Source organism: Taeniopygia guttata, chromosome Z, assembly GCF_048771995.1.
Source record: "Taeniopygia guttata chromosome Z, bTaeGut7.mat, whole genome shotgun sequence".
NCBI lineage: Eukaryota > Metazoa > Chordata > Aves > Passeriformes > Estrildidae > Taeniopygia > Taeniopygia guttata.
The window spans coordinates 25,714,339-25,734,703 of record NC_133063.1 but is presented as its reverse complement, the minus strand read 5'-3'; the positions used below and the strand labels follow the sequence as shown (position 1 = coordinate 25,734,703).

Here is a 20,365-nt window from a genome sequence, read left to right as displayed (position 1 = left end):
TCATTTTGCTGCTCATTCCTTACATGGGGGAACCCACACAGATTTCTTTCCTGTATCTTAGGAAGTAGCTACCCTCTGGTTTTCAGTTGTATTTCCTTACTTCCCTGCATTGAGGAAATTGATAATAAAAACTAAGATGTGAGTAAATTTATTTGCTCTTTTGAAGATGTATCACTTTTACTCTCACATTTCTTCCCTTTTTTCTCCTTAAGGAAGTTCTTCCCCGTTTGCACTTTAGTAATTAATTTTTCCTCCCTCTGTTTTGTTAACTTTTTTATCTTCCCATTTTATCTCAACTCTCTCTTCTGGTTTGCTTAGATAGGGAGTGACTTCCACACTTCTCTGCTGCCATCAGCCAAGGAGTTCTCTGACTTGACAATGAGCAGGAGAATGGACAATCAGTTAAGTAAATTAGCAGCTAATCATTCAAAAGTCACGGGTAAGTGGCTCTTCGGGCATATCGTCAATACCCTGGACCACAGAGATGTACTTACAACAGTGAAGACAATTACCCAATGAGAAGGAAGTTGGGAAAAATGCCAAGAGGATCCTACGTATGAACAAGGAGCTTCTGGACAAAATCAAACACAAAATCACGTAATGGGAGGAATACCAAAACACTGTCTGAACCTCTAGTAAGGAAGTTAGGAAAGACAAAGCCCAGAAGGGATTGAACCTGGCCAGCTGTGTCAAAGACAACAACAGGGCTTCTCTAACTTTGCAGGGGACAAAAGGAAGGCTTGAAAAAATTGTGCCCACTGCAGAATGAGGCACTGAGCAACTCAGCAATATAGGACAGGGACAAGGCCAAGCTACCGAACGCTTTCTTCATCTCGGCCTCTACTAGCAAAACCAGCCTTCAGGAATCCCAAGCTCCAGGGATCTGTGAGAAAGGCTGGAACAAGGAAGATGTACCCTTGGTGGAAGAGGACCTAGTCAGAGAATATTTAAGCACACTGGAGTTAAGTTCTAAGTCCAGGGGCTCTGATGAACTCATGAGTGATGAGAGAATTGCTGATGTCACTGCCACACCATTCCAAATCACCTTCATGCATCACTTTGACTACTGGGGGGAGTACCTGAAGACAGGAATAAAGCAAGTGTCACTCCTATCAAGTCAGAGCACCCAAGGAACTGCAAGCTGGTCAGCATCACCTCAATCCCAGAAGGTGATGGAGCACCTAATGCTGGAAACAATTTCCAGGCTGTAGAAGGAAGTCATCAGGAGTAAGCATGCAGAAAGTCAGCATGGTTTCACTAAGAGCAAGTCATGCTTGACAAATGTGAGAAACTTCTTCAATGAGATGGGTGGCCTGGTACATGAGGGGATTTCACTGTAAAAACCCCACAGAGACACCTCTGAATTTATGGTCTAGATGACCAGACACCCCGGTGGATTGAAAACTGAGGCTGAACAGTGAGCCCTGCAGGGAGGTGATGAGTGGTATGGAAGTCTGAGTGGAGCTCCAGGGTCCAATCCTGTGTCACACCTTCATTAAGGCTGTGGATCCTTAGTGAAGGTGACACAGCAGTGGTGCACCCTGGCTGGTGGCACCGAGCTCTGAGGGGGGCTGATACACCAGAGGGTCGTGGTGCTGTCCAGAGGGACCCAGACAGGCTGGAGAAAGCGGCTGACAGGAACCTCAAGCAGTTCACCACGGAAAGAACCAAGTCCTGCAGCTGGGAAGAGCCCCAGGCACCAGCACTGGTGGGGAATGCCCTGCTGGGAAGCAGTTTGGGCAGGAAAGGCCCTGGGGCTCCTGCTGGACACCAGAAAAGAATGCTAATGGCACACTGGGCTGCACTGGAAGGAGTGTTCAGCAGCTGAAGGAGATCATCTGCCCCCTCTGTTCAGTACAGTCTGAAGCCATGTCTGGAGTGATGGGTCCAGTGCTGGGCTCCCCAGTACAAGACAGACACAGGCAAAATGGAGAGAGTCTCATGAAGGATCACCAAGGTGAGTGAGGCACTGAAACACCTCCTATCAGGAAATGATGAGTGAGCTGGAGTAGCTCATCCTGGAGAGGAGAAAGCTCGGGGGTTCTCAGCAATCTACATAAACACCTGCAGGGAGGGCGCAAAGAAGGTGGGTCCAGGTTCTTTCCATGCCCAGTGACAGGACACTGAGGTGATGAGCACACACATGGGAAATTCCTCCTCAGCATCAGGAAACACTTTTCCTTGTCAGGGTGACTGAGCACAGACTGCCCAGAGAGGTGGTGGCATCTTCATTTAGAGAGATACAAAAGCCATCTGTGTGTGATCCTGCAGCTGGGTGGACCAGATGTCATTCAGAGCTCCCTGCCCACCTCAGCCATTCTTTTAGTCTGTGATTCCACAAATTGTTTACCACATGTAGCTCTGAGCAAATGACAGGCAGTGCACAGTGATGTGCACTGGATCCAGAGCTAAATGCAGCAGTGACCCCAGACTCATCGCACAAGTCTCTGTATGTCCCTTTCTAAAGAATAGTGCCATGACACTGACCTCTTGAACTGGAAAATCTGAGAAATATTTTTGGGTTTTTTTGTACTGCACACATCTGCTCTAGGTACTGGATGAATGCATGCAAGTTCAAACAAAAATGGCTTGGTCTCTAAGATTTGATTTGGCCTTTAAGGAGAAACTTTATTATCACCTACAGTGCTTATAAAACTATAAAAAACACTGACAATGTGTGTAAATCAGCAAACCAGAGTTTTTTTGTTTGTCATTTGTTTTGTTTTACATAATTTGGAAGTTTTACTAGCTTAGAACATATTTATAAATTATACAGTAGTATTATGTAGGGAAGGAATAGTTCTGACATGCCACTAAAGACAATGAAAATAAATCACACTCCAGAAATCCTGCTCATAGTTATTTGCTATTTTAAGTAAAAGCCTTTAGATTATTTTGTAAAAGAGAAATGCAGCTTGCAATGCTCAACTAGCTCACCATGCTCCACCATAATTGCTAAATCTTTCTGTGAAATGATTTAATAAAGAAGATGGAATGATAGAGATTTTTTTCTGGCAGTTTAGAATATTTATACCTGCATTAGCATAATCTTAAATAATTCATTCTGTTCAAGCTTCTGCTTTGCACAGCAGTAAATCCCTCCTTTCCATCTCACCTGGTAGTTCTGCAACAATGAAAGTCAGCATGCTCTAAGTCTTCCAACTTTTAAGTTACTGGTCAGTGTCCTCCTTTTTTTTCAAATGGACTATATATACCACCCTACTCCTCCTAGAGAGCTAGATTCAGCAGTTTAGGAAACCTCATTGTCGTGGTTTGACACGGAAAAAGAATTTTTCCGGAAGGAAGAGGTCAATTTGGACATTGACCAATTGAAGGTAGACACGCCTCTGAGAACACAGAGGGGTTAAAAGCAGAATTCCCAGGGGAACTCGCTCTCTTGGGTTCCAGTCAGCGGTCAGTGCAGGACTCTCCCCTGCCCGGCCCATGGCCTGACTGAGGTAGGCCCAAGGGTGGAGGGACTGGAACCCCCCTGCAGATGGAAGGGTGGAGAAATCTGGGATGTCTCCGTTCCCCCCCAGAGTCTCTCTCTCTCAAAAGAGAGAAAGAGACAGCAGCAGTTCTGTCAGCAGTTCACCGCGGGGAAGGAGAAGAGCGGGGGGGTCGCAAGGTGCCCAGCCGGGCTGTGGGAGCTGGAGCCTGGGCAGCAAGCCATCTCTGGGAGTCGGGACTTTTAACCCTTCCTGAGAAATGAAAGCTTTGTGAAATCTTTTTCTTCGGTTTAAAAGAGAGGAAGAGAGACAGCTTGGACCCTGGGATGTTAGAAGGAGAAATTCTAGGTGGGAGGAGATGATGGAGTGGTGTTTGGCTGGACTTTTTCTTGGTAGCCACAGACTGAACTGATCTTCTCTTCCAAGAGAGACTGTATTTTAGGAGGATGCCGGTGAGCCAAAGAGACCATGCTTCAGCTGGGAAAAGACAGAAGTGGAGCGAACAGAGAAAAGTTAAGGGGTTTGTGGTGGTGCCCCCTGTCTTCAGAGAGGAAGAAGAGAAGAAGATCTCTATTCGTGGATCCTCGGCCCCAGGGGAAAATGGGGGGGACTGTGATCCCAAAACCAAAAAACTGAACTGTTGTTTTTCCCCTCTTGGCAGGGCATCCTTGAAAGGAAAAATCCTAAAAAGCAGTCTGTCCATCCATGCATTGGTGGTGAGAGCGCTGTGCATGGAAAGGAGAGGGTCACCACTGGCAAACTTTTTCTCCGGGCGGTGCCATGTGTGACATGGAAGCACAGGGTGTGGCAGCTGTGTTTCTTGGGGGGTCTGTGATTTCTGGAGGGTGGAAACCTGATCTGGGTCCAGGTTGTGTCTCACTGTGGTTTGTTGGAATTGGGTGGTGGGAGGAGGAATGCTTTGGAAGTTTTCATTTTGATTTTTGTGTGTGTGTTTTTTTTTTTTTCTTTTTCCTTCCATAGTAGTAGTCGCTTAATAAAGTTCTTTCTTGTTATTGAACTTGGGCCTGCTTTGCTCTGTTCTCGATTGCATTTCACAGCATTCAATTGAGAGATTGCATTTTCATGGGGACACTGGCATTGTGCCAGTGTCATACCATGACACTCATATTGTTTTTGCTAAAGTTGCTACAAAACTTGTATGTTATTTCTTGGCTATTTTACACTGAATCCTTATAATTTATCCTGCATTTCTTTCACTCCCTATGAATAATTACCTTTCTCAACTTGCTCTCGTGCTTGTTGGTTGGTCATTCCAGGGTATGGGCATACTCCTAAACTGAAGGTCTCCCACAGAAGGATTCCAAAGCTCCATACATCACTCTCAGATGTGTATCTCCCTAAGAAAAGGAAAGCAAACCTTCAACTTAACATACAGCGAAATTGGTGTTTCAAATAATTATGGCCCAAACTTCCTGTAAAAGTAGAAGTGTTATACTGGCGAGCTTCAGGCAAAACAAAGCTGTAGCTATTAATAAAACATTCTACAGATTTCACAGTCCCCAGTGTTTCAAAGAAAGAAAAAATTATATTAAAGCAAATACTTTGGCGTAACATAAGCTAACCTTTAGTTCTACTATTATATACAGACCACACATGTCTGTCATGCAAGAATTTATTTCCTTCTTAATGTATAAAAATATTTTTCTTTTAATATAAAAGGACAAAAAAATTTCAGGGTTTTCCCATTCATTTACAACTGCGTTCAATTCCAAATATTCTTTAAAAATTACCTTTTCCAGTTCTCCATTTTAGCATGGCAGTAATTCTGAGAGGAGCTACCACCATCACTGTTTCTAAGTGTGAAGAAGGCCTGGTTCTCATGCTTTGGGAAACTGATCTCTGAAAATCTAAGTAAGGCTGGATACTGCCAAACTGACACACCCAATCAGTTGAAAAAAAAAAAAAATCAGGCCTGCTGGTTCAGTTGCCTCCAACTATGCTTCAGAGATAGCAAAACAGGTAATTGATAGACAATTGAATTCCAAGCCTCTTTGCGCAATTACAGCTTTCTACTACCGGAAATAGGAGTAGATTTTGGAGCAGATATTTCTATTGACCCTGATGGATTCACATTACAAAATTAAGACTATAAAGCCTTTTACAGCAGAATCAGTGAAAATGTTACCTTAAAAGTCCATTTTCAACATCACTTTCAACATTTTTCATGACTGCTCTTCCTTGTTGTATACTATTAATTTGTATTTACATGTCTGTATTCTTTAAAAACAACACTTGTGAATGTATTGTTTATTTATCTGTAATCATCAAACAAGCCAAGCTAAGCCACTCCTGACTAAGAAAAAAAGGAAAAATTATAGTGACAGTTGATGACAGTGACAACTGTTCTGACGTCAGAAAACTCAGTTTACTCTTAGGCTAAATATCCCTTCCAGCTGTGCTATGTTAGCTTGTGTGTCTCATAGCTGACAATTATAGATATTCACTATGCTCTTTGGAGTAAGATTCGTTTTCTTGTCTCTGTATCAACTCCCCACAGCTGGGCATCCAGTAATTTAACACTTTTCACTGAAAGCATTCAGCAAATACAAGGTAGGCGATTAGCTGTTTTCTTTTTTTTTAAAGAAAGTGCAAGTTCTGTACAGTTAATTATATTTTCTGCTATAACATTTTCTGAAGGGAAAAAAAAAAAGATCTGTTTAGAAGATCCAAGTCCTCCCCACGTTAACATCACAAATAACTCAAAATATTGTAGGGGGAAAACATACATATTAAATGTATTTTAATTTTCAATGATCAGGAAGCAGAAATACCCCATAATTATCCTAAACATGTGCTGGTTTTGGTGGGGTAGAATTAATTCTACTCACAGTGGCAGGTACAGGGCTGTCTTTTGGATTTGTGCTGAACCCGGGGTTGATAATTGAGAGATGTTTTTGTTATTGCTTTGATTGCACAGAGCCAAGGCGTTCCCTGCTTTTCACACTGCCATGCTGGTGAGGAAGCTGGGGGTCCTTGGGAGGGGACACAGCCAGGACAGGTGACCCCAAACAGACCAAAGGGATATTCCAGACCATGTGACATCAGTCTCGGTGGGGGAAGAAGGAGGAAAGGGGAGACATTTGGAGTGATGGGATTTGCTTTCCCAATAATGGTGTAGAATGGCTCTGAACAGCACCCACAGAACCAAAGTTTCCATTTCTCAAAAACTCCAGTGACATCTGAATTTTGCTTCTGACTTCTAACACAATTTGTATTGGAACCACAACATTTGCCCTAGACTGGTTTCTTGCCTTCACTACTTGTGTTTTTTCTTAAATTAACATACTTTAATGACCACTCTTAATTTGTCACATACAGTGACTTCAGCAGAGACTAAAAAAAGGAACTTTTCTGTAGCTTCTTAAACACATTAGCTTAACACTAGCATTCATGTAATGGCCAAATGACCCTATTCCTCATTTTCCTCCAACCTTTGAATCTTGATATTCAGGACTGACCTGGCTAGTGTTTACCAACTAGTTTTGAAATACTGAAGATGTAGTTTTACTTCATTTTGATACCTTAAAAACCTCCAGTCTTACCTACATAATTCAGTGCAATTCTTACAACCTTGTTATTAGAATGGAAAACAATAAAACATAATCCAATAAGTTCTACTAATATATTTCAAGGGAGTGGAAAAAACTATCCTTCAAAAACACAGAGAAATCTTTCATGACATTTTGAAAGCTGAATATTGACTGCTGAACATATTAACATGTTTGAGAGAGCTTATTTCCCAAACATTACAGAAGATGAATATTTTTCATTTTATAGCTGCTGGAATATGTATGTGCTTTAGGAAACACAAAATAAGTTAATGTTAATCAAAAATCCCCTCTTCTCCTGTACAGTGCGGAAGAAAAACAGACTCAGCAGTACAAAGTGAAGGTGCTGTCACAAGAGCCTGCTCCCTGCTAAATGTAGCCAACTGGACCACGTATAGTTATAAGGATAGGTTTTCATAATATATCAAAAACACTGTATGCATTTCCAAAATAACAAAAATAAAAACCCAAAACACCATTTATAGTAGACCAAACACCCAACAGAGCAAAGCATTCACCAGTGAATGTTGGCAACACTAATTTCTCTTAGGATAATTGGTAATACAGAATCAAGTACTAAACTGAATTTACAGTCAGCCTTTTAAAGGGAAGATCTGCATTACTGTGTTATGTCATTAACTGCTGCAAAAGTGCTAATGAGAGGAAGCATTCTGCTATCAATCATAATTCACAAACTTATGATTTCCAATGCACAATTTCTGAAAAAAGTCTAAATTTAAAAGATGGCAGAAATATTTATAGACACGTCAAATAAAGAACTCAAAAATATTTTAATTATGTGTACTCAACTAAAGAACTGGTTTAAAAAAGTATATTCAAAATATACATTTATTAAATGTGTTGCTTCTTCAGAGCCCTCTTTACCTAGAAGAACTTTTTTTATAGTTTCATATAAGCAAAAAAAACATAAGAGCAGCAGCTTCTGTTTCTATTCTGGAATTATTACCCATATAGTGTGGACCACTTCCCTCAGCGATAAAGAATGAATTTTTATCCCCAATATAACAACCTAGTGATACACAAAAATGCAGGTAAAGAAAACCTGCAGTTAAAAACCCCCCAAAATAAAACAATGACTGTAAATTTCACCAATGCAATTAATTATCTAACACAGTGTTCCAGTACATTAACATTTTCTACTGTTTTCAATGAGGGGCCATATATATGCAGAACTTGCCATTCATTTTGCTAACAATCATAATTTAGATGACTGACGAGGCTGTCTACAAGAATGAGTCAGCAGCAGAACCAAAGCACTCTGCTATTGCTGCATAATAGCAATTCTGATGTTGCTGCCCTATTGTATTTTGGCAGCAAAGCTGTATTTTTTACATAAATCAGACAGAAATATTACAATTATTTTAAATATCATACATTTGAACAGTCAGAAAAGAATTATATGTATCTACACGTTTGGATTTTTTTTTTTTTTTTTCAAGAAAATCCAGTTATGTTCTTACCATAATTCAGAGCTTCTGGAGCAGTCCACTTGATTGGAATCTGCTTAAGGCCTGAGGATGAGTACACCCCATCGTCCTCTTGCCGGGACATCCCAAAATCACTTATTTTCAAGATGTTGCTTTCACCTACCAAGCAGTTCCTTGCAGCCAGGTCTCTAAATTAGAAAAAGAAATAAACACCCACATTTTTACAGGTCTGAAAGTATTTAGAAGTCTTTAAACCAACTGGGCCCCTTAGCCAAGATGATCATGCCTCTCAGAGGCTTATTTACAAAAGGGTAAAAAATACTTCACAGCAGTTGTGGGGAAACAGAAGTGAGGAAAGGGAAAAAAAGTCAGAAATAATCCTATGAAGAAGTGAGGGGAGTAAATGCTGGAGATGCTCCAAATGCCTGAGCAGATAATCTCCTGCAGTACGAGGGAGTCACAGTGGAGCAGGGGAGGAGTGTGAGGCTGAGGACAGGAGCTCTTATGGCCAGACCAGAACCTCCATTCCCCACTCACCCCTTGGGAGAGGAGGTGAAGAATTTCAGAGTGAAGGAGCACCTCAGAAGAAGGGAAGGGGAAAAGGTACTTCAGTTGTTGTCTTTTATTTTTCAGCATCCAACTCTACTTTACTTTGCAATATATTAAATTCATGTTACCTAAGTTCAGTCTGTTTTGCTATGATGGTAATAGGTAGGTGATTTCCTTGCCTTCATCTTGACCTCCAAATTTTTTCTGTCTTATTTTATCTCCCTGTCCTGTTGATGAGGATGGGGAGTGAGAAAGCATCTGTGTGGGGATCTGGCAGCCATGCAAAGTTAACCTGCCATAACTGCCCTCCATTTATTCTTCTACAAAAATAAACCCCAGATTAATGAATTGGATCCTATGGAAAACAAAACAGAATTTGAAGAAGCATCCTGAAATGTGTTCAGTGTGTGTTTCAGTGAGAAATCTGAGATACAGCTCCATCTTCCCTCTGTCCATTAGAGTTTCTATCAAAATATAGAAGCTATTCAGCATAGAAAAGGAATTTTGGCTCAGTGATGGATGAGAAGCTCAGAAAGTCAACTCCTTCCCTTTATCTCAAATTTGTTTATTTTTTTAGATCAGGAGACATGCAGTAATACCTGAGAAAAGACCCACTGTGACTTCTCTACATGCTAATAATATATTATAAACATACTATATGTATATTGTATTTCAGTGTTTCATAGTTGATTAAAATACAAAATAACAAAATACATTTTATTATTCCCATTGTAATTAACAAAAAGCGAGAGATATGTTAAGCAAGAGGATTAATTCTAAACTATTATGATAATCATGGGCAAAATATTTTTAAACTAAACTTATTGTGATTTTGCTCAGCTAAATAGCTAATACGCTTACAAATGGATTACGTGAATATTCCAGAAAAACTACAATAACTTTGATGTTTTGAATTGGAGCTGTAATGCAGTTCTGAAGTGAATCCCCTGAGCACTTAATGCACGTTCATTGTTTTTTGAAGAATAAATTTGGTGCATGCAAACTACGCTGCTCTTGGAAGAAACTAACTTAGAATTCTGCTCATGATGTCCATGGAATCTGTTTATCTAGCTACAGAATTTTCTTTCTATGAAATTTGTTTCTACAGCTAATGCAGAGAGGTCTGAACCAGTGGTAAACAGCTTCAAACCCTACCCACAGTAATGACAAATTTAACCCAAACTAAAAGTCTTGAGCCATGTTTAAGGATGCTGAAGCTCATACATCCACTTTAATCAGCTCATCCATATTGATATTGGGCTATGCTATTCAATATGTAGACAGAGCCTAGATATGATCCTAAATATCATAACTTGATTTAAATTTTAACATATTTGACTCACGCAGATTTTCTGCCACTAAAAACATTAATATCTCTAGAGCTTGAGTGATATAAACAAAGTTATTTTGTGGCTTGAGAAGATGGACCACTAAAAAACAAATCTGAACTCACAGGCACCAGCTGAAGATGTGCACAAGTACATAAAACTGTTCAGTGTGCAGTGCGTTACTACATAGTTTGATGTTAGCACGTGGTGGTATGGTTATATACAGCTACATTGATTAAAGCAAGTGAGCTGCAAAACAAAATCAAACTGCTATTGTTTATCCTCAAGTGTGTAAAAAGTATCACCACAGAACTTCAAGAATTTATGACTTAAGTTCCAATCATACTTCAGTAATTAGTTTTTATAATGTTACTCAATATAGTCTAGATTTTGCAACTGATGCACATAAGGAATGGAAAAAGTAATGAGGTTCTATCTCAAAGAAAATGTAAAGTTAATTGAAAGCACAGGTATCCTCCTACCTGAAGTATGACCTAGCACTTAAACATATTGAGTCAGGTTAAGAAAAATCTATATACTGAGCTGACTTAGGTTTATTCCTCATGCATAAGTCTGATTATTAGGGAAAATGGACTGCAAATAATATTCACATTATGGTGCTTATAAACAAAGACTACACTCAGTTTGCATAATTTTTGTCAGCTTTGCACATAAAATATATGAATTTTCTTTTTCATTCCGAATCACGTAGAGAAAAAGCTTTTCATCCCTACTGAAAATTGACTAAAACACTTCCATGAAAATCAACTGGTATTTGCAGAAGTTCGTAAAGACTCTGACACTCTGTTCAGGATATATATAAATTAACACCACAAAGAACAAATTAAATGTTTACATGTTTTCAGTCTCACAGTAGTAACACCTTTTACGTTTTTTAGGTAAAACTCTCCCATTTGTTATGCTATAATACTCTCTATTACTTTCAATATGTAATTTCTCTTAATAAATATAAATAATAAATATATCAAGTGAGCACTTCATATATTTACTTCTGACACAAGCAAACCTGCCTTCTTTTATCACCCTGTGTATGATATGCTCTTTCTCTCATTATTTAGAAAATAAGTTAGACGTGATAATTTCAGTCCCTAGGCATGCAAATGCAACAATGTTAGATTATCTTGTTAGTATTTGTACTGTCATTTTACATCTGTTTCATATCCTTAGTGATTTGTTGCTTAATTTTACAGATAATTTTTATATGTATTTGCATGCTTAAAATAATTTTTTAAACAATTACACTGAAAGCTATGGGTACCTCAGCTTTTTTTTTTTTTCTTTACTATTATTCTGAGGGTTTGGTTAAGACTTTTCAGTATTTTTCAAGTAAATTCTTCACTGTTCTTCATTATGTCTGAATGCTTCCTTTAAAAGCATGTTCTTATTTTTCAGTTTAGACATAAGAGAAAAACACAGAAGATGCTTTCGGTCAACACAATTTATTACAGAAAATGGCATCAGCAACTATTACTCCCATAACTTTAAAATAATAAATTCATGTCTGTCAGTAAAGACATAAACCTACTAAAGCTTTCTCTAAGGACATTCTTACACTCCCTCCCCCCTTCCCCCCACACCCCACAGGATCTGCAGAGCAAGTACTACCTAACATTGCAATGCAATTCTATGAGTTAAAGCAAAGCAAAACTAGAGAGCAAAGTCCTCATTACTAAACCAGCAGCACAAACTGCCTCACTGAACTAATTAGCCATTTTATATTCAGTCCCTGGATCACGCAGTTAAAATACTCTAAGGTGATAAAAGCAAGTAATTAATTAGTGAACAGGATCAGTTTATCTCCTCTGCACATTAAATTAAATGAAAATAGTCTATTACCTAAATATAAAAAAAGGGGAAGGAAGTGAAATTACAAGATAAATTGCTTGGTTTTTTTGTGAACTGTAAGATACTACCTCATCTTCATACACCTGATGTAATTTCCAGTAGTGTCTAAATCAAAACACAATGGGGCCTAAATCTATTTCAGAACCTTCTTGAGATGCATATGCTAATTTTGCTGTACGTGGAGAGTTCAGCAAATAACATGTGCCTAATAAGAGACTGAGAAATATTAGAGGGTTAGAAGACCACCCTTGCATGCATTCTGAGTTTTGTTCCCCCTTTTTACTTTGATTTAATTATTTCTTTACATTATTTTAGCTATTATGAAAATATTGGAACCATATTAACTACAATGTTAATAGCTTCTCTCAGTTTCTCATATATAATGCAAGTCCATCTTCATCTCCACAGATGGTGCTGGCAAACCAGAGAAACTCCAATAATGTCAGGTGCTCTGCTTGCCATCTACAGTTCTAGATGTTGCTCACTTCCTCTCAACTACAAAAATAAGCAGCTCTACCCACATCACAGCATTGGTGACCCTCAATCACTCTTTATAAAGCGCTTTGCACTTAAGTGAAGGACTTAAAATTTTTGCAAAAGGAACTCAAAAAAGGAAAAGTAACAAAACAACTCCCAAAAAAATTGTATGCAATAGCTGAACACATCTGTCAACTTATTTACTGTTTGCCACCCAGATACGACTCAATGGACTCTACAGATCTACTGACACATTAAGTTTTATTTAGGTAGGCTACTGTGTGCCCTCCCTTTTCCTAGCAGGGCAAGTTGTCTATACCAGCAATTTTAAGAAAGATAAAGAAGGTAATAGTTAACAATGAGCACTTTTTGAGGAGAATCAAAGCAGTAGACTATGAGGATGGAAATGAAGCAATAAATTGCTGTATCATCTATTCCTCCCTCCTTTTTCCTATTTCTGAGGTTGTCTTCACAATGCCTGCTCCTGGAACAGAAACATTCCTATCAGCATCATCTAAATGGTTTTTATCTGCATTGTTTCTCAACTGTTTTAGAACTTAATAGTTATTGCCTGTATTCTTCTGAATAGTTATTTTGATGAAAAAGGCATTACAGTAATTTTGGTCTATAACAGCCCTCTATGCACTGATATCACTGTACATTTTTATAACCAATTTTTCCTGTGCACTACTGATTACATGTAATATGCTGAACAAAATGTCTAATTCTTCTTTTTTTCTTCTTCTCATGCTGTATCTTGAAACAAAGGTTTGCAATCCAATTTCTTTTGTATGCCCATTTTAGTGAAAAACTAAGGGTCTGGACAGCCATCAGAGTGGATGATAGGCAACTTCCTGGAGATCCTACAGTATCAGAGTGACTAGAAAACAAAATATACCTTCTAGAAATACTTAAGGACAGGAAAGTCAGAGGAATAACACCTCTGCTGGATTCCATGCAACTTGGATTTTGAGAGAAGCATTACAGAACATAAACACAAATATGGGTACATTTAAGAAATATGTAAGGTTTGTAATAGTCCTGACAAGTCTCTTTGACATTACTGAATTACAGGGGAAACTAAGTGTCCAAAAAGTCATTATCCAAAATGTACCAGAACACAAGTTTACATTTTGTGTTTGATAAAATTACAGTGGACTTAAATTACAATCACAATGCCATCTATATCAATAACCAGTTATACAAGTAGATAGTATTATTCAGAGGATGAATTTTTGCAAGCAAAAATTTTCACTGCATCATTCACAGAACCAACTGAGATACAACAGTAGAGAACAAAATTTTGATAACAAGTGCATTTTTAATGTAACAATATGACTTTATTTTATTATGTGTGATAACATAAGTCTTGTTACAATGAGTGTCCTTGCCCTTTTAGACCAGGAGAATCACACAATTTAGTTCTTAATTCTGAATTTAGTTTTCAATTAATGTCTTCCTTATTCTATTAATTCTATAGTAATTCTATAATAATTTTATTATTATATCTTATTATATAGTATAATGTCAAACTGTAATTGATTTCTCTGTACAGAAGCATTAAATACTGATTTAACTTGTTTACAAAACTGGAATAATCTGAAGAGGCAAACCAGATATGGTCAAAGGTCATATTCCCTTGTCCATTATATATCAGTGATAGCAAAGGCTGCATGTTGGATTTAAAGAAAATATCTAAAGCAGAGTAGCTTCTATCACTGATGTTCTGGTTTGAAAGCAAAACCAGTGAGAGACTCCAAGTCAGAAATACATTTTATTGGGAAAAGGGGAAAAGGACAAAAAATACATGCAATAATACAAAGGGAAAGACTACTGACAAAGTCAGAATACAACCTGGCCAGCGTGCTGGTAGCAGTCCAAATTGGAGTAGCTGCAGTCCTCTTGGGATGGCAGATGTAGTTGCTGTGTCTTCTTGGAGAACCTGTGAAAAGGCTGCCCCTCTGTCTAGAAATGCCCAGTTTTATCCAGGTTGGAATGCCTAGCTCCTTCCCCCTGGGCAGAGCATCTTACAATGGGTCATTATGAGTCACGAGGTGTGTCCTTAATCACCTGCTCCTGGACGGTGTTATCTCTGAGTCATGTGGCAAGGCACTGATGGGGCTATTAACAGCAGATAAGGAAAACTGCCTCAAGGCAACTCCTACTCAGATGGTAAATAGGAAAACGTTCTTTTTTTAATCTTGGACATTATCCACCCCTTTTCCTATTTCCATCTTCATCATGATGAAACCTTACACATAGTTCTCACTTAAGACTAAGTTTCCCTGTGGTACACAACGGGTTTGCCCATCCTTCTGCATTACCCACCAAGTATAACCGGGTCCTTGAGCAAAAACAATCCCACGGATGGGTTTGTCTTTACCTGGGGTGGGATTAATCCAAACAGTCTTTCCTAAAATACCTTTCATATGTACCACAGGGACTTTATCTCCATCCACTGTGTGCAAGGGTTCAGATTGGGCAGGACCAGCTCGATTGATGGACCCTCAGGTGTTGGCCATCCAGGTAGCTTTTGCCAAGTTCAATTCCCAGTTCCTGAAAGTTCCCCCACCGAGTGCCTTTAGGGTGGTCTTAAGCAGTCCATTGCATCGCTCAACTTTCCCAGCAGCTGGAGCATGATAGGGGATATGATATATCCACTCAATCCCATGTTCTCTGGCCCAGGTGTTGATGAGGCCATTCTTGAAATGTGTTCCATTGTCTGACTCAATTCTCTCAGGGGTGCCGTGTCTCCACAAGACCTGTTTTTCTAGGCCTAAGATGGTGTTCTGGGCAGTGGCATGAGGCACAGGGTAGGTTTCCCACCATCCTGTGGTTGCTTCCACCATGGTCAGTACATAGCGCTCGCCTTGGTGGGTTTGGGGAAGCGTGATACAGTCAATTTGCCAGGCTTCCCCATACTTGTATTTCAACCATCGCCCACCGTACCACAGAGGCTTCATCCGCTTGGTCTGTTTGATTGCAGCGCAGGTCTCGCAGTCGTGCATGACCTGTGAGATGTTGTCCATAGTAAGGTCCACCCCTCGGTCTCATGCCCATCGGTATGTTGCGTCTCTCCCCTGATGCCCAGAAGCGTCATGGGCCCAACGAGCTAGGAATAATTCTCCCTTATGCTGCCAATCTAGGTCTACTTGTGATATTTTCACTTTGGCAGCTCGGTCTACCTGTTCGTTGTTGTGATGCTCCTCAGTAGCCCGACTCTTGGGTATGTGTGCATCCACGTGTCGAATCTTCACGGTCAGCTTTCAGCTTCTCTACTCGGGAAGCAATGTCCTGCCAGATCTCGGTGGCCCAGATGGGTTTCCCTCTGCACTGCCAGTTGGCCTTTTTCCAGAGACACAGCCATCCCCACAGAGCATTAGCTACCATCCATGAGTCGGTGTAGAGATGGAGCCTCAGCCACTTCTCTCGTTCAGCAATATCCAAAGCCAGTTGGGCAGCTTTAAGCTCTGCAAGCTGACTTGATCCACCTTGTCCCTCAGTAGCTTGTGCCACTTGTCGTGTGGGGCTCCACACTGCAGCTTTCCATTTCCGGCTAGTGCCTATGATTCGGCAGGAACCATCCATAAAAAGGGCATATTGTCTTTCAGTTTCTGGTAGCTCATTATATGGTGGGGCCTCCTCAGCACGTGCCACTTGCTCCTCTTCTTCAGAAGACAATCCAAAAGTCTCCCCCTCAGGCCAGTTTGTTATAATTTCTAGAATCCCAGGGCGATTCGGATTTCCAATATGGACGCACTGAGTGATGAGGGCAATCCATTTACTCCATGTGGCATCAGTGGCATGATGTGTAGAAGGAACCTTTCCTTTAAACATCCACCCCAGCACTGGTAGTCGGGGTGCCAGAAGCAGCTGCGTTTCAGTGCCAATTACTTCTGAGGCAGCTTGAACTCCTTCATACGCAGCCAAGATTTCCTTCTCTATGGGAGTGTAGCTTGCTTCAGAGCCTTTGTAGCTCCGGCTCCAAAATCCCAGTGGTTGACCCCGAGTCTCCCCAGGCACCTTCTGCCAAAGGCTCCAGGACAAACCATGGTTCCCGGCTGCAGAGTAGAGTACGTTCTTGACCTCTGGTCCTGTCCTAACTGGGCCAAGGGCTACAGCATGAGCGATCTCCTGCTTGATCTGAGTGAAGGCTTGTTGCTGCTCAGGGCCCCAGTGGAAATCATTCTTTTTTCGGGTGACCAGGTAGAGAGGGCTCACAATCTGGCTGTACTCGGGAATGTGCATCCTCCAAAAGCCTATGGCACCTAGGAAAGCTTGTGTCTCCTTCTTTTGGTAGGTGGAGACATAGCGGTGATCTTTTAGATTATTTCTGTTGGGATCTGACAACGTCCATCTTGCCACTTGACTCCTAGAAACTGAATTTCTTGTGCTGGTCCCTTAACTTTGCTTTGTTTAATGGCAAAACCAGCTTTCAGTAAAATCTGGATAATTTTTTCTCCTTTTTTGAAAACTTCCCCTGCTGTGCTTCCCCACACAATGATGTCATCGATATACTGCAGATGTTCGGGAGCCTCGTTCTTTTCCAGTGCAGCCTGGATCAGCCCATGGCAGATGGTGGGACTATGTTTCCACCCCTGGGGCAGTCGGTTCCAGGTGTACTGCACTCCCTTCCAGGTAAAGGCAAACTGAGGTCTGCATTCCGCTGCCAAAGGAATGGAGAAGAAGGCATTTGCAATATCAATGGTCGCATACCACTTTGCTGCCTTGGACTCCAGCTCGTATTGAAGCTCCAACATGTCTGGCACGGCAGTGCTCAGTGGTGGTGTGACCTCATTCAGGCTGCGGTAATCTACCGCTAGTCTCCATTCCCCACTGGACTTGTGCACTGGCCATATAGAGCTGTTGAAAGGTGAATGGGCCTTGCTGACCACCCCTTGGCTCTCCAATTTACGAATCATCTCATGGATGGGGATCACAGAGTCTCTGCTGGTACGATATTGCCGACGGTGCACTGTTGTCATGGCAATTGGTACCTGCTGTTCCTCAACTCTCAGCAGTCCCACAGCAGTCGGGTCATCTGAGAGACCAGGCAAGGTATTCAGTTTCCGGATGTCTTCTGTCTCTACAGCAGCTATCCCAAAAGCCCAGCGATATCCCTTTGGGTCTTTGAAATATCCATTTCTCAGATAGTCGATGCCAAGGATGCATGGGGCCTCTGGGCCAGTCACGATGGGGTGTTTCTGCCACCCGTTCCCAGTTAAACTTACTTCAGTCTCTAATACAGTAAGCTGCTGGGATCCTCCTGTTACCCCAGAAATAGAAATGGATTCTTCTCCTACATATCTTGATGGCATCAGGGTACATTGGGCACCGGTGTCAACCAAAGCTGTATATTTTTGTGGTTCAGATGTGCCAGGCCATCGAATCCACACGGTCCAATAGATCCGATTGTCCCTGTCCTCTACCTGGCTAGAGGCAGGGCCCCTCTATTCCTGGTCATGGTATACATTGCTCTCTTCTGGTAAATAGGTTCTTGAGGTTCCTTCAAGAGGATCAGTTATATCATTATTCTTATATTGTCTGGAACTCTGTGTTTGAGAGACTGGAGCAGCATTGACTCTTTTTGTGTTAGGTGCTCTTTTTAGTTCACGTACTCAGGCTGCTAAGGAAGAGGTGGGTTTTCCATCCCACTTCCTCATGTCTTCTCCATGCTCTTGAAGAAAAAACCAGAGGTTTCCTCGTGGAGTGTATCCTCTCTCCTTGGCTTGGGAGCGCTGGCTCCTAATGGCAGAGATTCTTGTGGGTTCTGGTGAAATATGGTAGCCTTCTTCTCTAAGTTCCTTTTTTAGTTTCTTATGACTCTCTTCAATCAAGTCCCGGACTTGCTCAGCCAACCTTGTTTCCACGGACAAGACATGGGTACGAAATGGGGCGGTGACCGTATCCTCGTAAATTCTTAATTTATTGGGTAAGACGCCCACCCTGTCCTCGCCTTCCCTCCACCGCAGTGTTGCCAGGTAACGGGAGTACATCTCTGGTCCAAGCCGTGCAAATCTCAACCACATTTGTGATGTGCACTGGACACAGTCTGGACTCTTAGAAAATCTTTCGTCTTCTGCGAAAATTATCTCCAACACAGCCAACTCCCTCAGGCATCGGCTACCTTGTTTCATGGTATTCCATTTTCCTTGGAGCACCTGGAGGTCTTCTTTACAAAGGTATCTGTCCCTCACACTTGTGAGCAGTCGCTGCCAGAGGCTGAGAGTTTCTTGGGTTCTCCCAATCCCCTCGTCAATGACCACATCCCGGGACAGTGATCCCAGTTGCCTGGCCTCACTTCCATCCAGAATGGTGTCATTGGCTGCAGCGTCCCAGATGCGGAGAAGCCAGGTGAGGATGGACTCATTTGTCTGGTGGGTGAATTCTCTCCGCAGGTCACGTAGCTCACCCAGGGATAGAGAGCGAGTGATGATTTCTGGCTCTGTCTCTTCTGCTGGGTGTGAGGGTCCTGCAGTGTCCTCGTCAGTCACTATGCAGACTGATTTGCTCCTTGATTTCTTCTTCTGAACGGGGGCAACTACTATTGGTTCAGGCTGCTCTGGTTCAGTGATGGTTTGTGTGGAGATGCTGATGGCACTTTCGGTTCCTTCCTCCTCTGTGCCAGTCTGTGTAGACATAGACACTTTTGCTTTGCTTTTTGTTTCTTCCTCCATGACAGTCTGCGTAGACACTGACACTGTTGTTTTCCTTTTGGTTCCTTCTTTCTCTGTGGCAGTCTGCGTTGACATGGATGCTGTTGTGGTATTCTGTACAGGCATGGACACTGTTGCTTTGCTTCTTGTTTCCTCTTCCTCAAGAAGACGCTGTATCACACTATGTATGTTTTGCTGCACCACACTATGCAGTGTTTTGTTTCTAAGCATGTTGCAGACTGTGCAGAGAAGACAAAGGAAGAACTAACAACAACATTATGCTGTCCTTGGCATCCAGAGGGAACTTAACATTTTCAAAAACTGCTGTGTCAAGCCTGAAAGGTTGGAAAAAATCCATCTTTACCCCTCCCCCCAGGGGCTGGGTGAGGTTGCCGAGGCCCCAGACATAGCAGCCTAGATTAGGACAAGCAAACATCATGTTCATTGCCTCAGAGGTCATAATGCAATAGACATAGTAGAACAATAAAGCAATTCTCATACCATACCCTGGTCTACACATGAGCATTACAATTGCCACATAATTCCCCACATTCGGGAAAATATAGAAAGCTAGGTATGAGACCCAAAACCGCATGTTAAGCATCATAGTGAATAGGTACCCTCTACAATACAAGACTGTAATTCTGACTTCTCTCAGTACTTTCTTGCCGCACGTTGGGCACCAAAAATATGTTCTGGTTTGAAAGCAAAACCAGTGAGAGACTCCAAGTCAGAAATACAATTTATTGGGAAAAGGGGAAAAGGACAAAAAATACATGCAATAATACAAAGGGAAAGACTACTGACAAAGTCAGAATACAACCTGGCCAGCGTGATGGTAGCAGTCCAAATTGGAGTAGCTGCAGTCCTCTTGGGATGGCAGATGTAGTTGCTGTGTCTTCTCGGAGAACCTGTGAAAAGGCTGCCCCTCTGTCTAGAAATGCCCAGTTTTATCCAGGTTGGAATGCCTAGCTCCTCCCCCCTGGGCAGAGCATCTTACAATGGGTCATTATGAGTCACGAG

General features: G+C 41.4%; 1 protein-coding gene across 6 annotated transcripts in view; it reads right to left on the bottom strand.

Annotated features, from left to right (window-relative positions):
* The window catches only part of FER (FER tyrosine kinase), a 167,102-nt gene that overhangs the window by 7,919 nt on the left and 138,818 nt on the right, over window positions 1-20,365 (bottom strand). For all 6 annotated transcript variants that reach the window (XR_012052731.1, XM_072921702.1, XM_072921703.1 and 3 more), the window contains 2 exons: window positions 8,500-8,654; window positions 4,685-4,807 (listed from right to left, as the gene is read on the bottom strand). Coding sequence is in view for 5 of the 6 variants with exons in the window: in XM_072921702.1 (XP_072777803.1) it covers window positions 4,685-4,807; window positions 8,500-8,654 (278 nt within the window). In the remaining variant the exon portion in view is untranslated. The remainder of the gene's footprint in view (window positions 1-4,684; window positions 4,808-8,499; window positions 8,655-20,365) is intronic.